Source organism: Procambarus clarkii, chromosome 89 (genome assembly GCF_040958095.1).
Source record: "Procambarus clarkii isolate CNS0578487 chromosome 89, FALCON_Pclarkii_2.0, whole genome shotgun sequence".
In the NCBI taxonomy this organism is placed as follows: Eukaryota; Metazoa; Arthropoda; class Malacostraca; order Decapoda; family Cambaridae; genus Procambarus; species Procambarus clarkii.
This window is the reverse complement of record NC_091238.1, coordinates 16,583,973-16,609,817: the sequence shown is the minus strand read 5'-3', so window position 1 is coordinate 16,609,817 and position 25,845 is coordinate 16,583,973. Positions and strand designations below refer to the sequence as shown.

The following is a 25,845-nucleotide window of genomic DNA, read 5'->3' as shown; positions in this document are numbered from 1 at the left end:
AGTATGAGTTCGAGTCACTTCTGGGGTGTGAGTTTTCAGTCGCATATAGTCCTGGGGGACCATTCAGGCTTGTTCGCATATATGTATATATATGGCATGTGCAAGAAATTCTTGCCTATACTTCTAGCCGGAAACACTCCACATTGTCGTCTTCAAGGGCAGGAGTCCATGGTGGAGACTAGCCTAGTGATTGATTGATGAAGATTAGCCACCCAAAAGGTGGCACGGGCATGAATAGCCCGTAAGTAGTGGCCCTTTGGAGCCATTACCAGTATCATTAGCTGATACAAGAGATCTGTGGAGGTGCGACTGCACCCTACGGAGCGGTCGTGACCTCTCGTAGCCTAGTGTGCAGGACGCAACATATAAATACACGATGGCTCGGGTCTCTTCCCCTAGGCTGAGTGCATCAAAACAAGTACGAGGCTTCAGGCGTGCAGCTGCCCATTGTGGAGCTTCTTTTTTCGTTATCTTTATTAAATAATATACAATATAAATCATATATACATAAATTTTACAAGGAAATACTATGTTGCGGTGATGACGTATTGCAGTGAGCACGTGTTGTGATGACCACGCTGCGGTGACCACGTGTTGCGGTGACCACGTGTTGCGGTGACCACGTGTTGTGATGACCACGTGTTGCGGTGACCACGTGTTGTGGTGACCACGTGTTGTGGTGACCACGTGTTCAGAAGTTATCGCACAAATGTGACTGGGTATGTTGTACCCAGTAGAGTAATGAGGTTATCAGCTGAGAGGCTCAGTGTCATCCCAACGCTGGTCCAGTGCACTCTTGGCCCCCCTAACGTCCCACTAGTGTCCCACTGCTGTTCCCCACGTGTCCCCCTAGCGTCCCACTGCTGTCTCCCAAGTGACCTACCAGTGTCCTAGCACTAATGTCCTAACATACTAGTAGTAAACTCTGTGTAAAGTGCGTCAAAACACTCAAGTAAGTGATCCTAAGCACTTTGTCATGTGACTTAAGGACGGTTCGTAACTGAGTAAAGTTACGTTACCATGATACCTTCGTTTTCCCCTCTGTCAGGCAACTCTTAATGTGTCCCTCCTCCGTCAGGCAACTCTTAATGTGTCCCTCCTCCGTCAGGCAACTCTTAATGTGTCCCTCCTCCGTCAGGCAACTCTTAATGTGTCCCTGCTCAGTCAGGCAACTCTTAATGTGTCCCTCCTCCGTCAGGTAATTCTTAATGTGTCCCTCCTCCGTCAGGCAACCCTTAATGTGTCCCCTCCTCCGTCAGGCAACTCTTAATGTGTCCCCTCCTCCGTCAGGCAACTCTTAATGTGTCCCCTCCTCCGTCAGGCAACTCTTAATGTGTCCCTCGTCCGTCAGGCAACTCTTAATGTGTCCCTCGTCCGTCAGGCAACTCTTAATGTGTCCCTCCTCCATCAGGCAACTCTTAATGTGTCCCTCGTCCGTCAGGCAACTCTTAATGTGTCCCTCCTCCGTCAGGCAACTCTTAATGTGTCCCCTCCTCCGTCAGGCAACTCTTAATGAGTCCCCTCCTCCGGCAGCAAGTTCCTAATGTGTGTTATCCACGTCTAGTGTGTCACCGCCGTCTGGCAACACTTGGTAGTCTTCCCTCCGTCAGGCTGCTCCTTGTTGGTCCCTCCACTTATCAGGCAATTCCTGGCGTGTCTCCCTCCCTCCTGAGTTAATGTGTATCACATAACATGAGAGACACAAACAACCCGTCCAACGCCCTTGTCTCCTCCTGCAGGGTGTTCCTCCACAGACAGGATGAGTACCAGCAGGTTTGATGACCTGCTCACACAGCTGGGCACCGGCAAGTGGAACGTTCTCTATTTCCTCACCTCCTCCTATTGTGAGTAAGACCTCTCTTGGTCAGCACCTTCGTCTGCTAGCCTAGCACGAATTGTCTAGCCTAGCCTAACCTAACCTAGCCTAGCCTAGCCTAACTTTGCCTAACCTAGTAGACTAACCAAACTTAGCTTAATCTAACCTAACCCCACTTGGTTGACACCCATTAAAGCAGCCCGTCCTCCTAAGGTTTCCCAACGTCAAGAAACTGTCGTCCTAAAGTGTCCTTATCCTAACCTACCAGAGGACTCAAAACAAAAAACGGGACAGTATGTCACTTTCAAGAGTCGCTAATACTTTCTAGTACGACAATTCTTGGCCTTAGGTAGATTATACGTCTAAATGCGACTTTCTATTAGGACGGGTTAACTAAAGACCTTTGCGCTAACTATACGCGGGAATTGTTGACCGATCAGCAGAGTTTTCAACTTTAATAAAAGATCTGATTTTACATTGAATGCGGCATATTAAATATAACGTCTTCAAGTTCAAGTTCAAGTATGTTTATTGAGACAAGAAAAAAATACATCTCAAAGGGATAGAGTAGTTTAGGCTATTTCTACCCCCCCCCCCTCATATAACGTCTTATGTTTTGTATTATATAACGTATTATGCTACATAATATTATGTAACGTATTATGTTGTAATGTGAAATGACGATGGTTGTAAAGCGTATGTCAATAGGTTATTTTTTTATCTTTATTTAAAAAAGTACAATATAAATCATATATACATAAATTTTACAAGGCAATACAGTACTACATTACATATACAGTAGTATAATTCTCAGTAAACAAGTGTTTCATTATCACAGAACGTGAACTTTAAGCCCCTAAATGTTATACTTATTTTTCTTGAAATGATTTACAATATTGGAGATTATATTTACATTAATTTACAGGGGAAATTATTACATTTATATATATTTTATATAATTCTCAGTAAACAAATTTTCCATATCAGCGAACATGAGCCGTAAACCCCAAATGTTATACTTGATCCTGCCTCGCAAGAACTTCAATATTCTGTCTACTGAGTAACCTTCCTGCCTGCCTATCCACACACAAAAAATGTAAACAGAAAGTAACATAATTATTGTATTCTTAATTTTCTTGCATTTTATGTCAATATGAAATATTAAAAACCTCATTAACTCCACTAATACTTGGTCCACATAAAGCTTTAAGAGTGTCTCTAATCCAGTTTACAAGAACAACTTTCTGCTTACAGAAATAAAAAATATGCATATTCTCAATTTCAGTATATTGGTCACACCTATTGTTGTCCTTAATGCCCAACATCAACAACCTATCATTAGTAGGGAGGGTCTCATGAATATAGCGATATAATAGCTCACGTTATTTTGGGGCAATAAATTTAACATGAAGGTTTGCCCATATTACTTGCCAGCTAAAGAGTGGATATGCCTCCTGTACTCTAGGAACTATATTTGGTAGTATAACATCATACACTTCTTTACTGTTCATCATTAAAAAACCTTCAATATTACAAGTCCGCCTGAGAACATCAATTGCACATGAATAAAAGTGCGGTGAAATAAAGGCCAGGTCAGTGTACTCTGGCATATGTATCAAGTAGCTAACACGTAATTTACAAAAGTAATGTCCTAGCGTATTTACACTATTCCTCTGCATTATCTCCTTTCTAAGGGTAATACATAAGATTGATTCAGTATTCCTATTCCACCGTTTTTCTTACCTTTACATAGAGTAGTCCGTTTAATTGGTTGGTATCTACCATACTCCTATTAACAGGCTGAGAGCTTCAAGTTCAAGTTCAAGTATGTTTATTGAGACAAGAAAGAAATACATCTCAAAGGGATAGAGTAGCTTAGGCTATTTCTACCCCCCCCCCCAAGCTGAGAGCTTTCCCTTCCCATAGCTCACGGTAAGCCTTACCCGCTAGTTTCCTTGGAACACGACCCGTCAATCGTTTAACAACCACCTACCCAGTTACTGCTGGGTGAACAGAGGCGTACAATTAAGGATTGGCGCCTAGTCAATCCTCCCCAGCCAGGATACGAACCCAGGCCAAATCACTCGCGAAGCGTGGGCAGTTTTTTTTCTGCCTCAGACGTGGCCACACATTTACAATGGTAACCTACATATATACATTTTCTACTGTCCTCCATGGTCAGGGTTAGATATCTAGTGAACATATCTAACCTTCATGCATGAATGCACAGATATACGCCTCTCCTATATAAACAGTGTTGGAGGTACGCTGTTTACAGTGTCATTAATGTGTGTTGACACTACGCCACGGCCACTTTTGTGCACTGTATATAACAAAAAAATCAACAAATATTAAGAGATAATTTAGAGATGAGTAGTATGTGTTCAAGAACGCTAAATTATTCATTTGGGGGAAGATTTATGTCGGGACGTTGAACTGTATCGTTTATGGAGGTGATGACGTCACGGTTAACTGACTTGGATGACCAACGGCAATCTTTGTGTCTCAACAAGGCATCAATAAATATAGAGTGAGGCTTTAGTTAAACTCATTTCATTATTTAAGTTATGTGTTATAACTCTTGTGCTTGGAAATATAGATCTATGACATAGAATATAAACTAATTATAGTTGGTCTGATTATATTTTTAAAACACTTTGATTTGACCTCACTTCACCGTGAACTGGTAGTTAACACGTGCTTGTTTTCCTATGAGCTGACCCCACAGAAGGGGCACACGCCATATCCCATTTCTCGGCATATACACTGAGAATACAGTACACTGTAGTCCTGAGGAATAGAGTATCCTTGGTGGTTGGTCAGCAAGCCAGTGTGGTGGCCGTAATAAGCTTGTAGATGTTAGTAGACTTTAACCCTCAATACCAAACCAGATTCGTGAGGGACAAGAGTGCTTGCGTTTAGTGAGACTCACTGTGAATATCTGCCGCGAACACCTCCCATCCTAATGCTTGCATCCAAGCATGTTCTGCTTGCATCCAAGCATGTTCTGCTTGCATCCAAGCATGTTCTGCTTGCATCCAAGCATGTTCTGCTTGCATCCAAGCATTTCTGCTTGCATCCAAGCATGTTCTGCTTGCATCCAAGCATGTTCTGCTTGCAACTCCTGCGTCTACATGCAATGGGGGCACGTTGGGGGTTGAACATGTCCTTACAGTTGAACATTTACAGCCTCTTCTGTTGAGGCTACTGAACACGACGTAGGAGGCAAGATGACGCGGTAATCAACAGTCGCTTAATGCGCATTAGTTGAAAAGAAACGTGCCTAACCATTTCCATCCTACCGGGAGGCAAACTCGGGATCCCCGACTGTGAGTCGAGAAAGAAGCTCTAGTACCTTTTGCTATTATAGATGGAATGTACAGAATATAGACTTGTTGTGTCCATGTTTTATTTGTAAATTGTAATGACCACAACAAATTCTAAAACAGCCTAGCCTTTAAACCATGCTTTTCTATGTCTATATACGCAATTCTTGGCCTAACGTGCGCAATATTTGGCCATATCTTGTACGTATATGTACTCTACTAAGTCGAGCAAAAGGTTGGTTTGAGGGTTGTCCTCTTTCTCAGATCCTCTGCTGAAATTAATAGTACACAATGTTGACTATTTTGCGCAATAGTACATGTTTCGTACTACCAGCCATAGTAAGTGTGAATACAATAATTTGTACTACCATCTATAGTAAGTAAAGATACTTATAAGATAAAGATACTATCACTTATACTACCATTTACGGTCTTTATCATTTTTGGATGAAAGCTTAGTAGTAGTGTACTTATTATTGCCTTAGCAGGCAATAATAAGAGGCGTGAGGCCACAGTTCTGTACAGGGAGCGACTTTGGTCCATTCGTACACTAAAGTATTTCACACACGGATCTCGTTTTCTAATTGCTGTTGTTGTTGTTGTTTTAGATTCAGCTACTCAGAAGATAAAGTTCCAAGTTGCACGGGCTATGGTGAGCCCGTAGTGGACTTACCTGGCACAGGAGCGGAGCTGTAGTTCTAATTATGCAATGATACATACAATAAAATTGTATGTATCATTAGGTTATGCTAACTGTACATACCATGAATCATCAAGCATTAACGTGTTCACCCACGAAACCTGTACATCTTACCACAATCGTGATTGTTGAAAGATATATATAGGTTTCGCAAGTGGATGCGTAATATGCGATGATGGTTCGTGGTGCAGGAGTTGTGAGTAGTGGTGTCTCCCGCAGGGTGTTTGCTGGTCCCTCCGCAGTTTATCAGTGGCGTGTATCTGGCGCCGACACTCAACTACACCTGCCGCCCTCCGCTCGGCCATGACCTTGATGTAGCGCGGTGAGTAGTTGAGTAACGCGGTGAGTAGTTGAGTAACGCGGTGAGTAGTTGAGTACCCTTTGTTGCTGCACACACATACACACAGGGGCTGGTGGCTGGGTGGATAGCGCTCGGGATTTGTAGTCCTAAGGGTCAGGGTTCGATCACCGGCGCCGGCGGAAACAAATGGGCAGAGTTTCTTTCACCCCTAATGCCTCTGTTACCTAGCAGTAAATAGGTATATGGGAGTTAGACATCTGCTACGGGCTGCTTCCTGAGTGTGTGTGTGTGTGTGTGTGAAAAAAAATCTGTTGATGGATTGATAGTTGAGAGGCTGGCCGAAAGAGCCAGAGCTCAACCCCCGCAAGCACAACTAGGTGAGTACATCTAGGTGACTACACACGCATACACACATCTTTATAAACAAACATTTGTTACACACATTTGCAAACAAACACCAACATGGATGGGTTCAGGGAAAGGAAATCATGCCTAACAAGCCTTCTGGAATTCTATGATAAAATAACAAGAATAAGGCAGGACAGAGAAGGATGGGCAGACTGCATATTTCTGGACTGCCAAAAAGCCTTTGATGCAGTACCGCACATGAGACTGTTATTCAAACTTAAGAGGCAGGCGGGAGTAAGCAGAAAGGCCCTAGCATGGGTAAGGAACTACCTAACAGGAAGGAACCAGAGAGTAACGGTAAGGGGCGAGAAGTCAGATTGGCGAACAGTAACGAGTGGAGTACCTCAAGGATCGGTGCTGGGACCAATTCTATTTCTAATATAGGTAAATTACATGGTTACAGGAGTAGAGTCCTACATGTCAATGTTCGCGAATGTCGCAAAATTAATGAGAAGAGTTGTGACAGATGAGGATTGTAGGATCCTCCAAGAGGACTTGAACAGGTTGCAGAGATGGTCAGAGAAATGGCTACTGGAGTTCCAACACGAACAAATGTAAAGTTATGGAAATGGGGTTAGGTGATAGGAGACCAAAGGGACAGTACACAATGTAGGGAAACTACCTGCCTGTGACGATTCGAGAAAGAGACCTGGGAGTGGACGTAACACCTAATCCAACTCCTGAGGCACATATAAATAGGATAATGACAGAAGCGTACTCTACACTGGCAAAAATTAGAACATTCAGTAACCTAGGTAAGGAGGCATTTAGGGCGCTTTACACTGCCTACGTGAGACCAGTCTTGGAGTATGCCGCCCCATCATGGAGTCCCCATCTGAAGAAACACATAAGGAAACTGGAAAAGGTTCAGAAGTTTGCGACGAGGCTCGTCCCAGAGTTACGAGGGATGGAATATGAAGAGCGCCTGAAGGAACTGAACCCGACTCGAAAAAAGAAGGGATAGGGGGGATATGATAGGAACCAATAAAATACTCAGTTGGATTGACAGAGTGGAAATAAACGAAATGTTCACACGTAATAGTAGCAGAACAAGGGGACATGGGTGGAAGCTGGAAACTCAGATGAGTCACAGAGATGTTAGGAAGTTTTCTTTTGGCGTGAGAGTAGTGGGAAAATGGAATGCACTTCAGGAGCAGGTTGTGGAAGCAAACTTTATTCATAATTTTAAAACTAGATATGATAGGGAAATAGGATAGGAGTCATTACTCTAAACAATTGATAGCTAGAAAGGCGGGAGCCAAGAGTCAATGCTCGATCCTGCAGGCACAAATAGGTGAGTACACACACACACACACCCGGCTGAGACAAACAAATTAATAGTTTCCTTCACCTGATGCATCTGCTCACCTAGCTGTAAATAAGTACACGAGATACAGCTGCTACGGGCTGCTTCCTGGGAATGTGTGTGTGTGTTTACTATTTGTATCTGCAGAATCAAGCTATTAGCCTTTCTAACCAATTTATTTTTCTTCTATTATGTCTACTACATATATTTCTCTTACACACACACACCCAGGAAGCATCCCGTAGCAGCTGTCTAACTCCCAGGTACCTATTTACTGCTAAGTGAACAGGAGCACCAGGATGAAAGAAACTCTGCCCATTTGTCTCTGCCACTGCCGGGGATGGAACCCGAGCCCTTAAGACTACGACCTCAGAGCGTTGTCCACTCAGCCTCGAAGCCCCGCAGGTGTGTGTGTGTTTGTGTTAGAAAGAAATATATATAATAGACATAATAGAGGAAAAAATAGTCTAAAAGCTCATAGCTCGATTCTGTAGGCACAAATAGTAAATATACACACACAGCTGACTCCTCTTCCCCCCCGGCAGAGACTCCTGCAGCTACACGGTCAACAGGTCGTCCTCGGGGGCGCTGGAGGAGGAGCCATGCACCGAGTGGGACTTTGATACATCCGTCTTCTCCAACACCCTCACCTCTGAGGTACACCTTCAGTACCACCCTCACCTCTGAGGTACACCTTCAGTACCACCCTCACCTCTGAGGTACACCTTCAGTACCACCCTCACCTCTGAGGTACACCTTCAGTACCACCCTCACCTCTGAGGTACACCTTCAGTACCACCCTCACCTCTGAGGTACACCTTCAGTACCACCCTCACCTCTGAGGTACACCTTCAGTACCACCCTCACCTCTGAGGTACACCTTCAGTACCACCCTCACCTCTGAGGTACACCTTCTGTACCACCCTCACCTCTGAGGTACACCTTTTGTACCACCCTCACCTCTGAGGTACACCTTCAGTACCACCCTCACCTCTGAGGTACACCTTCAGTACCACCCTCACCTCTGAGGTACACCTTCAGTACCACCCTCACCTCTGAGGTACACCTTTTGTACCACCCTCACCTCTGAGGTACACCTTCAGTACCACCCTCACCTCTGAGGTACACCTTCTGTACCACCCTCACCTCTGAGGTACACCTCCAGTACCACCCTCACCTCTGAGGTACACCTTCTGTACCACCCTCACCTCTGAGGTACACCTTCAGTACCACCCTCACCTCTGAGGTACACCTTCTGTACCACCCTCACCTCTGAGGTACACCTTTTGTACCACCCTCACCTCTGAGGTACACCTTCAGTACCACCCTCACCTCTGAGGTACACCTTCAGTACCACCCTCACCTCTGAGGTACACCTTCAGTACCACCCTCACCTCTGAGGTACACCTTCTGTACCACCCTCACCTCTGAGGTACACCTTTTGTACCACCCTCACCTCTGAGGTACACCTTCAGTACCACCCTCACCTCTGAGGTACACCTTCAGTACCACCCTCACCTCTGAGGTACACCTTCAGTACCACCCTCACCTCTGAGGTACACCTTTTGTACCACCCTCACCTCTGAGGTACACCTTTTGTACCACCCTCACCTCTGAGGTACACCTTCAGTACCACCCTCACCTCTGAGGTACACCTTCAGTACCACCCTCACCTCTGAGGTACACCTTTTGTACCACCCTCACCTCTGAGGTACACCTGTACCACTCTGACTTCCGAGGTACTGTACTAACTTAAATGTTAGTACAGTACCATCAGTAGTTCAGTGCAATGACTTTTCAATCGTTTTTCTTAGGATATTTGCATTTAAAACTTAATATCATTTGGCCTCGACAATTCTTCACCAGGTCTGTTTCACACATTTACGAATCTTAGATTCACGAAGTATGTTGACCAATCCACACACTAGAAAATGAAGGGACGACGACGTTTCGGTCCGTCCCGGACCATTCTCAAGTCGATAGTAACGTCGATTCTCACCAATCGACTTGAGAATGGTCCAGGACGGTCCGAAACGTCGTTGTCCCTTCATTTTCTTGTGTGTGGATTGGTCAACATACTTCAGCCACGTTATTGTGACTCATAGCCTACATTAGATTGACGAAGTGCCTTCTAGCTTCTCCGTGACATTTGTTTCAAGTATAATGTCCCCTCGTTAAATGAACAAATCCACAAGGGCCGTGACGAGGGTTCGAACCTACGCCCGAGAGGATCCCAGACGCGCCTTAATCGACTGAGTTATGACATGGTATAAGAATTGCAACCGGGAAATCAACTTGACCTACCACGGATCCTGCAGTCTCTCCGAGACACAAAGCAGGGTTTTACACAATTACAATACCCCCATGCACCCGAGCTCTGCCAATAAGCCTTACTTCATTACACACAGAAATCACAATAGGCGCCTTGTGGATTTGTTTATTTGATGCATCACGCCATGGTGATTTCTGTGTGAAATGTTCCCCTCGTTCTTCTGTTAATTAATTTGAACACTACTTATCTAGCTACTTTTTTAACATCTCTTAGAATGTTGCACATCATTATCATGTCTGCCCCATTTCCTTCTTCCAGTGTGGCGAGGCCCAGTTCCATCCATCAGTCTTTCTTCGTAGATCAGGCCCCTCAATTCCGGGACGAGCCATATTGCATATGTTTTGTGTGTTTTTATAGTTAGGGTCTCATACCAAGGCTTCAGATTCATCCAGGAGTTCTCGTCTAATGACACTTTTAAGGGACCTATTTGATAACTCAAGATTCCGTTCAACACTGTCTTTATTTACTGCAACCTTGGCAAGGGCGTTAACTTTATCACGTTCCTCTGGCCAATGTGAGAAGGAATCCACAACATGTTTATATTTACCCTCTTGTTAAATATGCTAATATATTTATGTCTGGCCTCAATACACTGTTTTTGTTATTATTGCCGCAGGAGGCGGCTAGTTTATTGTGCACCCCATTGTGTTTAGTTTAGTTCTGGACTATTTTGTTGTTTTTTACCTGTATCCCCTTGGCGCTTCGGGAGGCAACCACCGTTCCCCACCGACCCCCAGATACACCGACCCCCAGATACACCGACCCTCATATACACCGACCCTCATATACACCGACCCCCATATACACCGACCCCCAGATACACCGACCCCCATATACACCGACCCTCATATACACCGACCCCAGATTCACCGACCCCCAGATACACCGACCCCCAGATACACCGACCCCCAGATACACCGACCCCAGATTCACCGACCCCCAGATACACCGACCCCCAGATACACATGACCAGTGGGCCCCGGGGTGATAGAGGGACTGGTGTTTACTCATATTGCCCGCGACGCAGCCTAGTGCTATACCAGACCAACCTGAAGCACAAGCAGTTGAAGGCGGGCAGATTTGGGGTAACAAGAGCCTAACTCTTTATTAAAGCTAAAACTGGATAGGTCGAAATGTTAGTAGGTCATCCATCTCACCCGAAGATGAAAACAATAACATATTAGTATTGGGAAAATCGCAACATATCAAAGAACTTAAAACAAGAACTCGAGTATTGCTGTTAGTTGGTGGGTAGCCTATTGCGGGGAGCCCAACACGAGGACACCAATGCTGGGATCGGTGTGTCAAATTCTGTCGACGGGATGAAGTGCCACACGGCGGAGGAACACAGGAAGGAGATTAGAAAGGTTTTGATGCTTAAATGATGTCCCCCGACAACGGAGATAAGACCACTTCGGTGTTGGCCTTGTAGATACTGAGATAGTGTTTGGTGGTGGTGGGGGTGGTGTTGATGTCCTCTTAATGCATCCACTCTGGGGATGTTATCCTCACAGCCATCCACCCTGGGATGCTATCATCACAGCCATCCACCCTGGGGATGTTATCCTCACAGCCATCCACCCTGGGATGCTATCATCACAGCCATCCACCCTGGGATGTTATCCTCGCAGTCATCCACCCTGGGATGTTATCCTCACAGCCATCCACCCTGGGGATGCTATCATCACAATCATTCTGAGTTATGATATATCAGGGTTATGATATTGATAACCATATTTTCTGACCACCAGGTGAGAAAACCAGGACATGTAAATGTTATAGAGCTGGTCAGCATATCAAGGGGAGGTGGGGGGGAGGGATTGCAAATGATAGAGAGATCGTGCAGGAGTCATCAAGTACTATCGTTTCTACATACGAAACCTGTACATCTTGCGTCAGTCACGGTGGCTTTGTTGACATTTATGAAACAGTTTACGAGCTCCGAAGGTTGTTCATAACAATAATAATATGGTTGGGACGTTTCGCAATTCATCAGCTGTTGAATAAATGTAAACAAAGCCGCCATCATGGAGGATGGCGATACTGGTCAGTGTGTGGGAGGGGAGTGTTAATGTGATGTTGTTGTTGTGTTCACAGTTCTCCCTAGTGTGTAGCCGGGAGCACCTGAGGGCCACCTACCAAGGTGTCTATATGCTCGGCACCTTCCTCAGCCCTCTCCTTGGAGGGTACCTGGCCGACAGGTGAGTGTGTGTATCTGTGTGTGTGTGTAATTACCTAAGTGTAGTTACAGGATGAGAGCTACGCTCGTGGCGTCCCGTCTTCCCAACACTCTTTGTCATATAACGCTTTGAAACTTTTGACGGTCTTGGCCTCCACCACCTTCTCACTTAACTTGTTCCAACCCATCTACCACGTGTGTATCTGTGTGTGTGTGTGTAATTAGCTAAGTGTAGTTACAGGATAAGAGCTGCGCTCGTGGTGGTGTCCCGTCTTCCCAGTACTCTTTGTAACTTTCTTTCTCAGTAACGCTTTGAAACTTGTGAAGGGTTTTGGCGTCCATTACCTTCTCACCTAACTTGTTTCAGCTCATTCTGTTCTACCACTCTGTTCTACAACCTAACTTGTTCTACTACTTTGTTGGCAAAAGTGATCTTTCTAATTTTATTTGCATCTTTGTTTCCGTATCTATGATCTTCTTGTTCTTGAAGTTCCAGGTTTCGAGAATTCTTCTTTATCCATTTTGTCGAATCCCGTTACTATTTTGTACGTAGTGATCCTATCGCTTCTTTTTTCTTCTATCGCTTCTTTCTTTCTTTCTTTCTTGTTTGGCATATTTGAGACCTCTAGCATCTCCTCATAGCTCTTGTCTTTCAGTTCTGGAAGTCAATTCGTTGCATGTGTTTGCATCTTTTCCAGTTCGATGATGTGCTTCTTGAGATCTTCTTCAGCTTGCGACTGCTGCATATTCCAGTGTTAGGGGGTTATGTGTAAAACTTGGACAGGCTTCAGTAGAAGCTAATCAACACTTCCTTTGGATTCAATGGATTCCCAGGTTGTATAACATACCAAGTCGTGGTACAGGGGTAAGGTGCACGACTGAGACTTCCATGATCGCCAGTTCGAGAGTTACTTCGTTGCTGCAATTGATTTTCTCATTGATAATATCACGTTCGTGTGATTTTCTCGTGATATTCTTCGTGTGGTTTCTTGTTAGTTTTGTTGTCCTCTCTATGATACGATATTAAGAGTTTTCGGTACACATTTTATGACATAAATGATTATCTGTTGGGTTATATGCATACCAATCTTACTAAGCATTCAGATATGTATTTGTCCTGCTGCACTTGTCTTTATATCGCACACTCTGCCTCTCACCTTTTCAACTGCCTTTTTCGGCGTTCAGTCCCCGACCGTCCAAGTGGTTGGGCACCATTCCTTTCCCCCCGTCCCATCCCAAATCCTTATCCTGACCCCTTCCCAGTGCTACATAGTCATAATGGCTTTTGGCGCCTTTTCCCCTGGACAATTCCCCTTCTCACTGTGTTGCCTCGTGTCTCCCTCCCTGGTAAGGTACGGTCGGAGGGTGGTGGTGGTGACGACACAGGCGGTGACGGTGGCCACGTCGGTGGGTCTGTGCTTCCTGAGCAACCTCACTGCCATCCTCGTCGTCAGGTTCTTCATGGGCTCCGTCAACCTCCTGACCCTCTTCATCTACGGTGAGACCTCCTTCACACCCCTCCTCACCTCTGTCTTGGAGAGGACTGCCAGTTATGGAGAATACAAGCAGTCTTACTCCTAGCTTTCCATACCTTAAAACTGCTGGTATTCATGGACTTTCTGCAGCCAACTATTTTGCTTATGTTGTGTGTTACATAGGGCATGTGAACTGGCTAATATGAATGCGGTAATTTTAACTGTTACTCACACACAGACTGGAACTGTGATACCAGGTGGAAAAAAATTGGTAATATGCAACCACTTCCTTCCCCACTAGCAAACAACTGAAGACCAAACAGACATGTAAAGACACAAACACAGAGTATTAAGAGCAGCACACAGAATGAAAGATAAACTACTAATCATGGAGAGGGAGCTCTAAATCATTTAGAGACAGACTGGGAGTCGAGAAACCCCCCCTATGATGGGGAAAACGTGGAGGGCAAAATTAGTGGAAGTTCTGTAGAGGAAATCCTTAAAAACAACATTTAAAAGATAACAGAAGAGAAAGGTGGGAGATGCAGTCAGTCGGCTGGCTATGATCTTCACCCAAAATGAGGAAGATATTGAAAACATCATGAAATACCATTTGGAGCCAACGACCATTGTGTCCCGGTTTGTGACTATATGACTGAATTGAATGTCATTCAGAATAATGACTGAATCAATGAACGTAAGTCAAGGGGTCAGAGAGGAGAGTAGGCTACAGAACAGAGAAGAATTAATGACAGTATGAGAGTACTTGTGAAATGTGCAATGGGAAGTAAACTTAAAGGAAAGACCGTCTTAGGTTAACAGGTGTGGAGGTGATGGTGGTGTGCACAGTTAATGTTATTAAAAGGTAACAACATTACACAGAAGGTAATGTTGTTACCGTCAGAATGACCTTGAGTTGTTAGGAGTGAATTATGCAATGTAATATATCTTGTGTCTTATAAATATAAATATAATTATAAATAAATATAAACTCAGCTCTTTCCCTACACCTTGAATTCCCCTTGGCATAATTACAAGCCTTATTCCCCTAGACAACAATAATACATTCCAGAACCGTGACACGCGCCACAAATCTAAATCTCATTCAGTAACTTCAGTTAGGCAATTTTTACACTTATGTACGTGAAACTTTAGTCCTAATAATAAATAACTGCACACAAACATTCCACCTTGTGTACCTAACTCCTCATAATGTATTGACGTCCGGCAGCTATGGAGGTATGCGAGCCCAAGCACCGAGGCACGGTGGGCATCCTGACCGGCCTGCCCTGGGCACTGGGCACCATGGCCTGGGGCGGCGTAGCTTACTTCATACGTGACTGGAGGTACTTGCAAGCTGCTGTGTCTCTCCCCACCTTACTCATCTTCATTCCTCTATAGTGAGTAATCCTCTCCTTTGAGTAACTCCTCCGTGTTTACTTGTGAGTAATCTCTTTTTCAGAATAACCTCATTTCTGGGGAAACATTCCTGTGTAGCTCTTATGCGAGCTAACCTACATTGTTAACCCTTAGACTGCGACATACGCCAATTGACGTATAACGGCACACAAGATCACACTGGTCTATGTAAATTAGCAGTAGCAAAAATCAACAGAATTTAGTTCTGCTTATAATTTCCCTAAATTGTTGTGGGTTGCAGGCTGGGAAAGAACAGTAGATGGCTTAGGGGGACCTCGATTTGCCTAAATCCAGGCTTCCTGTCTCCGACAATGGGAGTTTGGAAAATAATGAGAATAGCCAGACGTAACTTTGACTGGAGGGAAAAGAAGGTATAGTTACTCAACTATATAAATCTCGAGCTTGGTATAAAGTGATATAAATCACTTGGGTTATTGTATCCAAGCATGGAGACCTCATCTTCAGAAAGACAGCTGCTTTGGGGAAAGTGCAACACCGAGCAACAAAAGTCATTCCAAAGCTAAAGTCATCTTGAACAGTTTGGAAGGTATAGATCCAGACAACTTCTTCAAATGGTCAGATAATTCATAATTCATTGTGTCGGGAGACAGGAAGCCAGACTGTGTTCATATTCGTTTTGGCTTTTATCGAGGCTCCCCCCCCCCCCGAAGGGCCGAATTACTGACCCCGCCCAGGATGCAACCCCCCCTCCCCAACAAACTGACTGACCTCATGAGTAACTACTCACTGCTAGGGAAGGGAAATGTGCTCAACCATTTCTGTCCTACCCGGGATTCGAACCCGGAATTCTCGATTGTGCGTCGAGAACTAACCCGACTGTACTCCCGGGAGATGTAGCACCAGCAAGGAACAACAATTTCAAGCTTAATAGGACTGAAAACGGAAGATGCTTTTTCACCCACAGGGTTATAAACCCATGGAACCGCCTACCCGCAGAAACCGTAAATGCCAAATCACTGCTAAATGTTAAAATCCTGCTTGAAAAAAAATCATTAGGACAAATGGAGGGAGCTTTGACAAGCCGCCAGCTTCCTGTCCTCGTTAAGGCCACTAAAGTATTAGTAACCCTCAGATAAATTCAGGTAAATCAATTCCTTAAAATAGCTATAATTTATGTATCTGCTACTAATAAAACTCTGTAGGAGTGAAGAACTTTGTTATTGTAATATACAGTCGTTAATTAGACAAATTTTGGCGCTTCTGGCATCATCGTATCCAAGAAAATAGACCGAAACATTAATTTACGAGCACATTTGGTATTTTTTTTAGTTAACCTAGCTATAATTTCATTTTATTCTGGGCATTATAAAAAACTACGGTAACAGATGGCGATTGAGCTGAATTTCAGGTCTGCGGATTAATATAAGAATTTAATTGTTTTGAAATTGTGTAAATCCAAGGAAAAGAAACTTTAAAATTATTTGTTATTATTATTATTTTCAAATTAATGTATACAAACGTATTTTCCTAACTGGAATTGAGCATTTCAAGAGTTAATGCAACATTGTGATATTTTCGAATTAAAAGTTGTATATAATTTGCATTACCTGCTGAGGTAATCTTGTCTAAATGTAAACTATCAGCAAAAGTATTCCCATCGCCCCCCCCCCCTTCCCGTCATTATGTAATGGAGTGCGAAAAGATACGTGAGAGAATTTACGAGCTCACCATAGCCCGCGCTACATGGATACTTCGTTCTGAGTAGCTAAATCTAAAACAACAATAATTCAACAGATACGTGAGTTTAGAGACAGGTCTATAACAAATGTCCAAGAAACCTGTGAATATTTCAATCAAAGCCACCTACTACTACTAGAATTTTTAGCCAAATATTCCCAGTTTGTTAACTCTAGGTAGAAAATGTGGGCGATTGTAACCTTTCCACCGCTGCCCAGTGATTGTGGGTGACTTGCATGAAATTCAAATCAATTATGAAACTAACTCACCGCATATGTAGGCGACTTAGCTTACTGTTCTTGTGGTGGTTCTCGAACCCGTTGTTGATATCTTGAGGTTATCTTGAGGTTATCTTGAGATGATTTCGGGGCTTTAGTGTCCCCGCGGCCCGGTCCTCGACCAGGCCTCCACCCCCAGGAAGCAGCCCGTGACAGCTGACTAACTCCCAGGTACCTATTTACTGCTAGGTAACAGGGGCATTCAGGGTGAAAGAAACTTTGCCCATTTGCTTCTGCCTCGTGCGGGAATCGACCCCGCGCCACAGAATTACGAATCCTGCGCGCTATCCACCAGGCTACGAGGTCCCTAAAAGAATATAATGCTAATATACATTAAATGTAACTACCTTATCAAAACTGTAAACTTGTTTAGCTAAATAAAAATTTGGAGTTTAGTCCCTGAGCCCATTATGTGCCTCTGTAACCTATCCTCCATCATCCATACGATGGGTATAGGGGTGCATAACAAATGAACCAAACTAAAATAACTATAATATATACATAATTTATCTCTTTCATCTACAGAGCAAATTCACACAAGGTCAAACAAATTAAAGTAAGACCAATTACAGAATAAATACAAATCTTGCCCTACCTAGTTACTGATAAGTTACCAGTACAATGCTGACCAAACCACACACTAGAAGGTGAAGGGACGACGACGTTTCGGTCCGTCCTGGACCATTCTCAAGTCGATTGTATAATCGACTTGAGAATGGTCCAGGACGGACCGAAACGTCGTCGTCCCTCTACTTTCTAGTGTGTGGTCTAGCCAACATATTTCAGCCACGTTATTGTGACTCCTCGTCTGCAGTACATTGCGTTTCCTGTTCATAGCGTTCCCTGTGTCCCATGCCAGCTTCATGGACGAGTCCCCGCGCTGGCTGATTGTCAACGGCCACCACGAGCGAGCCCTCGCTATCCTGCAGAAGGCCGCCCGCTGGAACAACGCCACACTCCCGCCTGAAGAAGACCTACGAGCCCTCATGAAGATCATACAGGAAGAGGTCAGAACCTAGGGTAACCTTTGTCTGGGGTGAATGTTGAGACCTTTCGCAACGTTTCCTGACATCTGTTCACCCAGCAGTAGGGTTTGGCGTCTGATGTGGGTTGCAGCGACGCATGTGAGGTATAAACAAAACTCGCCCAAATGTCAGCAGATTGAAAGCTGATTCCAGTGAAATAGCCATGTATACAGACATACATCATCAAGTGCTCATCATCAAGAGCACTTGATGAAGAGGAAAAAACGTTGAATTTATGCATACCAAGTGAACGAAATGTAGGTGCGAGAGAACAGGTTTCTGAAGAGAATAATAGGTACGCGAAGAAATTAATTAACGAAAATAGAGAACGAATGAGAAGATAAAAAGAACAAATAAAAGAGATAGGATGCTCCTTTTGAAGGAAATAGGGATTAAGCATATCGGCGTTATTTTAGGACTTGTAAATGGGAATGATACAAATAGACGTTGAATAGACGGTAAATATGGAATTGAAGATAATTATATTACTCTACATACAGTACTGAATATAAATGTCAGGAAGATCTCACAGTAACAGCAAAAAGGATTTTGCTGTTACAAGTAGATATAACTACTTAGGAGTTCTAGACACATCATTCAGATGTGTCGATAAAATAAGTCATATTTATTTGTCTCAACTGGCTAACCTCAGTACAATACTGGCTCATCAGTACTCGAGTCGTACTCATAGTTCTCGTGCAGTGATTGTGATTGTGTTGCAACTCTGAATGGGGCTGAAGTCAGTGTACAATACTGCCTGTTGTAAAATAATAATAATAATATTAATAATAATATTTTCAATTACAAATACAAGGGACCAGATTACAGAGGTTACTTAGTAGAATACTTAAGAGATATTTATAGAGTATTCCGACATTAATTGTAGCCTTGCCTCGACAGTCCTCGACGCCAATAAAGGCAGCAGAGCCGAGCAAAGAGGCGATGGAGGAGAGCAGGAAGCGGTGTTCCTGTTCTCCGTCTCTTCCGTCTCTCATCAGGTGGGTGTTCTCTTACTCTCACCTTCGTCAGGTAAAGGTAAGACTTACCTGACAAAGGTCTTACCCTAACCTTGGTCAGGTAAGGGTCTTACCCTCCAATTGCAAGTCCAATTTGTTGTCTGTGTGTACACCAAGAATTTTCCCTTTGCTCAGCACTGAATTTAGGCTTTGTTTTATGCTTAAATCTCTCTGATTGGTTGATTGATTTTCAAATTCCGTCATATGCAATATATCTATGCAAAGTTAAGAGTTTGTTGGTAGTGAGCACCTTGGGTTATTTTAGTTCAGTATTCAGTGCATCACTTAGAATAAGTGGGATTGTGTTTGAGAAGATGAAGGCTGTGTCATTAGTACTACCTCGAGTATTGTGTGGCATTTAGTAGGTCATTAATGTAAATGAGAAAGAGGAGTGGAGGAAGCATACTATCCTGTGGGACGCCACTGCTAATTAGCAGTGCAGGAGTAGTATCCTTCACAGACACTGGTTCCTGCATTCTTACGCTCTAATTTAAATTTAATATTTATTTTCATAAATGTTTGTACATTTAAAATTGAGTTAGTTTGCCCAAAATTAGAGTGCATTAAAAATCCAAAAGAAATTCATAATGGCATCATAAGATGTAATGATCATAATTATAAACTGCATAACATAGCATTTATTTCTTGGCGCCGCCCGTGCTCGCTCACAGCACCCGCGCCGTCACTCTGGTCACCGTAGTGGTGTGTCTGGACTTCTTTGCCGTCTCCTTGGTCTTTGACGGCCTTAACCTCAGCGGTGACAACTACAGTGCCGACCCCTTCCTCTACATCATTCTCGGGGGGCTGATGGAGGTGCCCGGGTACTCGCTCACCGCCCCCATCATTGACCGCTGGGGCAGGAAGATACCCACCGCTGTCAGCTACATACTCTGTGGCCTCCTTCTCCTTCTCTTGGCTTTTATACCTTCTGGTGAGTCCTTCTCCTCCGATGTGCTGGGATTCACAAAGCACTTAGTGTCTACCTACGAGATCTGTACATCTTATCTTTATCATAGCGGCTTGCCATATATTTGCTCAACAGCTTACGAGCTTCGTAGCGCTGCGAGGGCGTCCTCGACACGAAGTTATTATTGTTAATAGGGCTTCAGAGCTTGTAATCTGCTCACCAAGCTGAAGTGGTTGAGGTAAGGGCAGTATACACTTAAGTGCTTTGCGTGAAAAAGTATATTTGGAGAGAGTCTCTTATGGTGAGCACTTGCTCCATTGTCCTGAGTCCATCTGCTGAGTTGTGTATATAATTTCTATAACAAATAAACTACTTTATTTATTTACCAATTGACAACAACAACAACAACATAATAGTAATAATAATAATAATAATAATAATAATAATAATAATAATAATAATAATAATAATAATCACACAGGATGTACTCAGAGAGATGATAACATAATATATGTGTACTCTGATAGATGATAACATAGCAGGGTGTTGTGAGACAATGATACCCACTGTTGGGTCAGGTTCCGGGTCGTGGGTGGTGGTGAGCCTGGCCATGGGGGGCAAGGTGTGCATCAGTGGCGCCTACCAGATCATCTACGTCTACGCCTCCGAGCTCTTCCCTACCGAGGTCCGCCTTCAGGGCATTGGGGCTGCCAGCGAATTCGCGCAGTTGGCCTCCACCATCCTGCCCTACATCACCACCTACCTGGTCAGTGCCACCACTTTAGAGCCAAGGAACTTGCTGTTTATATACTTTGGGTGGGATCTAGTTTCCCCCTGACGTGTCTTCTCATGTGCTGCCTCCCATGCAGGGTCCGCTGGTACCATGGGTGCCGTCAGCCATCTTCGCGGCGGTGGCGTTCATTGCAGGGTTCTTAACCCTTGCGCTGCGCGAGACAGCAGGCAGGCCGCTCCCAGACACTATCACCGACCTCGCCCACATCTCCTCCAGCAGGACTAGAGAGTAGGCTCCCTCTTCCACTGACGGTGGTTTGTTGTTTGTTAGGCCTTGTATAGAGGGATTTTATTCCGTTCTTTCATTGCTAACTGGCAGGGGAGAAAGTGCTTGCCTTGTTACCTCAGTACCGTAGACTCAAACAGTATAGGAAGTACTTAACAACAAGCATTGTGGTTAGCACTTGTAAACAGGCAAATATATGGGGGTGTCTGTTGTGGATATCTTTATTTTATTTCTATTTGCTCTCATGTATTCTCCGTGAAAGTGGGGAAACAAAATAGTTATGCTGATAAACAAAGTCGTTGTGATGATAAACAAAGTAGTTATGATGATAAACAAGATAGTTATGATGAAGCTATCTGATCGTTTTTTTGTAAGCTTCTTACTAGCTAATTTCCTCCAAGACTATTATATTTTTACCTTTTCAGAAAGAGCAGTGAAGTCTCAGAAATGGAGAAGATGAACATTGAAGTCTCAGAAACGGAGAAGACGAGCAGTACAGTCTTGGAAACGGAAAACAAGGTGTAATACAAATGTATATCAACAGCGAAGACGTCAGCTGTGTGATGCGTTTAATAGTAATGATGCCATCAGTTTTCCACAGGTGTTTTAACTGCAGCACAATGTTCCACATGTGTTTTAACTGCAGCACAATATTCCACATGTGTTTTAACTGCAGCACAATGTTCCACATGTGTTTTAACTGCAGCACAATGTTCCACATGCGTTTTAACTGCAGCACAATGTTCCACATGTGTTTTAACTGCAGCACAATGTTCACACAGGTGTTTTAACTGAGGCATAATGTTCACACAGGTGTTTTAACTGAGGCACAATATTCCATATGTGTTTTAACTGCAGCACAATGTTCCACATATGTTTTAATTGCAGCAGAATGTTCCACATGTGTTTTAACTGCAGCACAATGTTCCACAGGTGTTTTAACTGCAGCACAATGTTCCACAGGTGTTTTAACTGCAGCACAATGTTCCACAGGTGTTTTAACTGCAACACAATGTTCCACAGGTGTTTTAACTGCAGCACAATGTTCCACAGGTGTTTTAACTGCAGCACAATGTTCCACAGGTGTTTTAACTGCAGTACAATGTTCCACAGGCGTTTTAACTGCAGCACAATATTCCACATGTGTTTTAACTGCAGCACAATGTTCCACATGTGTTTTAATTGCAGCACAATGTTCACACAGGTGTTTTAACTGCAGCACAATATTCCACATGTGTTTTAACTATCGCAATATTTCACAGGTGTTCTAACTGCAGCATAATGTTTTGCAAGGATTAAACTGCAGCACAACCAGAGTTGTTACAATCACGTTAAATGTTTACTAAAAACAGCTGTAACAAAAGAGAGTATATTTGTTGGAACTGTGGGTGGGGGCGGGCAAAAAATAGGCTATTTATTGTACCCCCCCCCCCCACACACACACAAAAAATCTGTTTTATGCTATTGGAATTCTGGAGAACATGTCGAAAACAAACATTAATCCTAACGCTAACCTATCGTAGTCCTAAATAAACAATCCTAGGCCTAATGTCCACAATATTAGGGCTAATTTAGTCCATATGTGGTGTACTAGGCCTAGAAAACCTCAGCCTTTCTCAGATCCTCTACAAAAATTATTAGTACAAATGTGAACTTTTTTCACTTTTGTTGCACAGTCATTATAAGTACTGTCATTTTGGACGCCATTTTAAATAAACCCCCCAAAAAGTCAAACTAGTTACTCTAATGTTTATGACAAAGTGTTGACCAGCTTCTCTATCACCTTAAAGAGTTGTCTCCTGGTGTTATATATTATTACCCTTGTTGAGGACAAGAACCCTGTACTTTTAAATTCATCGGGGTCTCCCTTAGGCCTCCCTTGTACCTCTACCTGGCCTAACCCTAGGCCAGCTGCTGATCTTTCCCAAGATGCAACCCCTCAACAGTTGCCTAACTCCCGGGTACTTATTTTACAGCTGGGTGATTAAAGTCACCAGATGAAAGGAAACTTGCCGAACCGTTTCTGTTCTCCCGGGGGACATTAATCCCGGCAGGTCGGCGTTCAATGTGGTTTGGCACTATTCCTTTCCCCATTCCTATCCCAAATCCTTATCCTGACCTCTTCCAAGTGCTATATAGTCGTATTGGCTTGGCGCATTCCCCTCACAATTCCCTCTCTCCCGGATCTATAGGTTGTAAACCGAGGACGTAGGCCACTGTGCTCTGGTTAAAGCCTGGTGGAATAGTCGGTCCTGTCGTTCAAATACAAGGGCTGGCGAGTATCCATACAAGAGAATGTAAGTCACATTGAGCACAGGTCGGCTCGCTAATGGATTTTAAAACCTACCTAACCTTACACGACCTAACTTTACTTTAATCTAACCTAACTTAATTAAACTCAGTCGAGCCTAACGTACACAGCCTAGCCTAACCTAACCTAACCTTATTTTAATCTAACCTAACTTTAATCTAACCTAACTTAATCAAATCCAGTCGAGCCTAACGCACTTCCCTAACGAAAATGGAAGTGGCTCGCGAAATTGACATACTGTCCCGTTTTCTGTTTTGGGTTCTCTGGTAAGTTAGGATATGGCACTTTAGTACGACAGTTTCTTGACGTTGGGAACCCTTAGGAGGACGGGCTTGGATAGTACCATATCTGGCATCAACTGTTAGCTGCAACTGAAGACATCACGGCGGTCCAACTGAGGTTTGTATAACAGTATCAGTAATGACAACAGTGGCAGTAATGACAACAGTGGCAGTGATGAAAACAGTAGCAGTAATGACAACAGTATCAGTAATAACAACAGTAGCAGTAATGACAACAGTGGCAGTAATGACAACAGTGGCAGTAATGACAACAGTGGCAGTAATGACAACAGTGGCAGTAATGACAACAGTGGCAGTAATGGCAACAGTAGCAGTAATGACAACAGTAGCAGTAATGCCAACAGTAGCAGTAATGCCAACAGTAGCAGTAATGCCAACAGTAGCAGTAATGACAACAGTGGCAGTAATGACAACAGTGGCAGTAATGACAACAGTGGCAGTAATGACAACAGTGGCAGTAATGACAACAGTGGCAGTAATGACAACAGTGGCAGTAATGACAACAGTGGCAGTAATGACAACAGTGGCAGTAATGGCAACAGTAGCAGTAATGACAACAGTAGCAGTAATGCCAACAGTAGCAGTAATGCCAACAGTAGCAGTAATGCCAACAGTAGCAGTAATGACAACAGTGGCAGTAATGACAACAGTGGCAGTAATGACAACAGTAGCAGTAATGCCAACAGTAGCAGTAATGACAACAGTGGCAGTAATGACAACAGTGGCAGTAATGACAACAGTAGCAGTAATGCCAACAGTAGCAGTAATGCCAACAGTAGCAGTAATGACAACGGTAGAAGTAATAACAAAAGCAGTAGTAAAAGTAACCGCACTAGAGATTAAAAATGTAAGTCATTATTCATAAATGTACAAGTGTTTACAGTTAATGAAATTCAAGAACCTAAATTTATAAAATAGCTGCAAATATAATTTGCATAATTTTTGCAGAATTGTAAATATATTATTCCGTTTTACATTAAAATAATATTACCCTAACACTGATCATTATCATGTAAATAATTCTAACACTCGGGTTTGATATGACGCTAAGTGGAATAAATTTAAAAATACATTTTTTACAATTTACCGATATGGCGATTTACATTGCAAAGGACAGGAGACAGTAAATAACACAATTTACAAAAAAATGTAACTTGTGAGATTTATATATTTGCAGTACAAGAACAAATCGACTTTGACTAAGTCAGGAGAGAACATAACTTGTAAGGCTGCAGGATCTATTAGGCTCCACTAGCAAAATCTGGCTACAGCACAAGAATATCTTCCAATATTCCTGAGTGTATGAAGTAATTACAGAGCTCAGAGTACCTCATACCATTTGTTCTGAAGTCACTTATAACAGGACAATCACAGATAGTGTTGGAGAGTATGTCCCAGCTCTTGTTCACATAGTTTACAATTGCAGTGTTTACCATTGGGGGATTTATTACCTGCAGCCACCTGCCATAGATATGGATATCTCAGCCTAATTCTGGCAATTTTAATGGCACACTGTCTAGTGGATGTTCTGTGTTGCCCGTACATATAATTCTCGGTTCTAAACATGCCTTAGTTATTTATACTCGTACTTTCTGGCCTTTGTGTGTCAGTGACTGCTCTTCTGTCTTAAGCAAGTCTTTGCAAGCAACCTCCTGAAGTGATAGCACATAACTGTTTGATGGAATGTACAAATATATAGTGATGGACCATCAGTAAACCACTTATAGAACATCCTGTACGTAGGTTCGAACCCGCAGCACGGCTCTTGTGGATTTGTTCATTTGATATATCACGATATTGCGATTTCTGTATGCACTTATAGATGAAATTGAAATAAGTTTATTGAGGATTACACACAAAGGGATGAGGTAGCTCAAGCTATCCTCACCCAGTTCAGTACAACGTGTTCATACATATATTAACACACATCACAAACAATAAACATATTACCGAACATTCCGAGAGATAAACTTATAGATGAGTAGACAGATATTGCGTGTGAAGAACATTTGTGTTTGATATTATAAA

General features: G+C 43.3%; 3 protein-coding genes across 5 annotated transcripts; all 3 read left to right on the top strand.

The window, feature by feature from the left end:
• The first annotated feature begins 376 nt into the window (after window positions 1-376).
• Window positions 377-1,513, top strand: LOC138359215 (uncharacterized). Its single transcript, XM_069318207.1, has 3 exons — window positions 377-418; window positions 1,049-1,198; window positions 1,322-1,513. The coding sequence occupies exons 1-3, from the start codon at window positions 377-379 to the stop codon at window positions 1,511-1,513; spliced, it is 384 nt and encodes a 127-aa protein (XP_069174308.1).
• On the top strand, window positions 771-23,006 carry LOC123773340 (organic cation transporter protein). 3 transcript variants are annotated; one of them, XM_045766995.2, is made up of 13 exons: window positions 771-952; window positions 1,740-1,844; window positions 6,062-6,164; window positions 8,403-8,514; window positions 12,287-12,390; window positions 13,721-13,866; window positions 15,075-15,243; window positions 18,098-18,245; window positions 19,164-19,261; window positions 19,951-20,210; window positions 20,765-20,952; window positions 21,056-21,207; window positions 21,630-23,006. In XM_045766995.2, the coding sequence occupies exons 2-13, from the start codon at window positions 1,760-1,762 to the stop codon at window positions 21,727-21,729; spliced, it is 1,665 nt and encodes a 554-aa protein (XP_045622951.1). In that variant the 5' UTR covers window positions 771-952; window positions 1,740-1,759; the 3' UTR covers window positions 21,730-23,006. The 3 variants fall into 3 exon arrangements, with proteins under 3 accessions (XP_045622951.1, XP_045622952.1, XP_069174179.1); XM_045766996.2 differs by lacking the exons at window positions 771-952; window positions 1,740-1,844 and adding an exon at window positions 8,089-8,262 and having other exon boundaries at window positions 6,076-6,164; XM_069318078.1 differs by lacking the exons at window positions 771-952; window positions 1,740-1,844; window positions 6,062-6,164; window positions 8,403-8,514 and adding an exon at window positions 9,559-9,568.
• A 719-nt stretch (window positions 23,007-23,725) lies between these two features.
• Window positions 23,726-24,773, top strand: LOC138359214 (dentin sialophosphoprotein-like). The gene is made up of 3 exons (XM_069318206.1): window positions 23,726-23,781; window positions 23,946-24,436; window positions 24,766-24,773. Exons 1-3 carry the CDS (start codon window positions 23,726-23,728, stop codon window positions 24,771-24,773), a joined length of 555 nt encoding a protein of 184 aa, XP_069174307.1.
• Window positions 24,774-25,845: the final 1,072 nt, after the last annotated feature.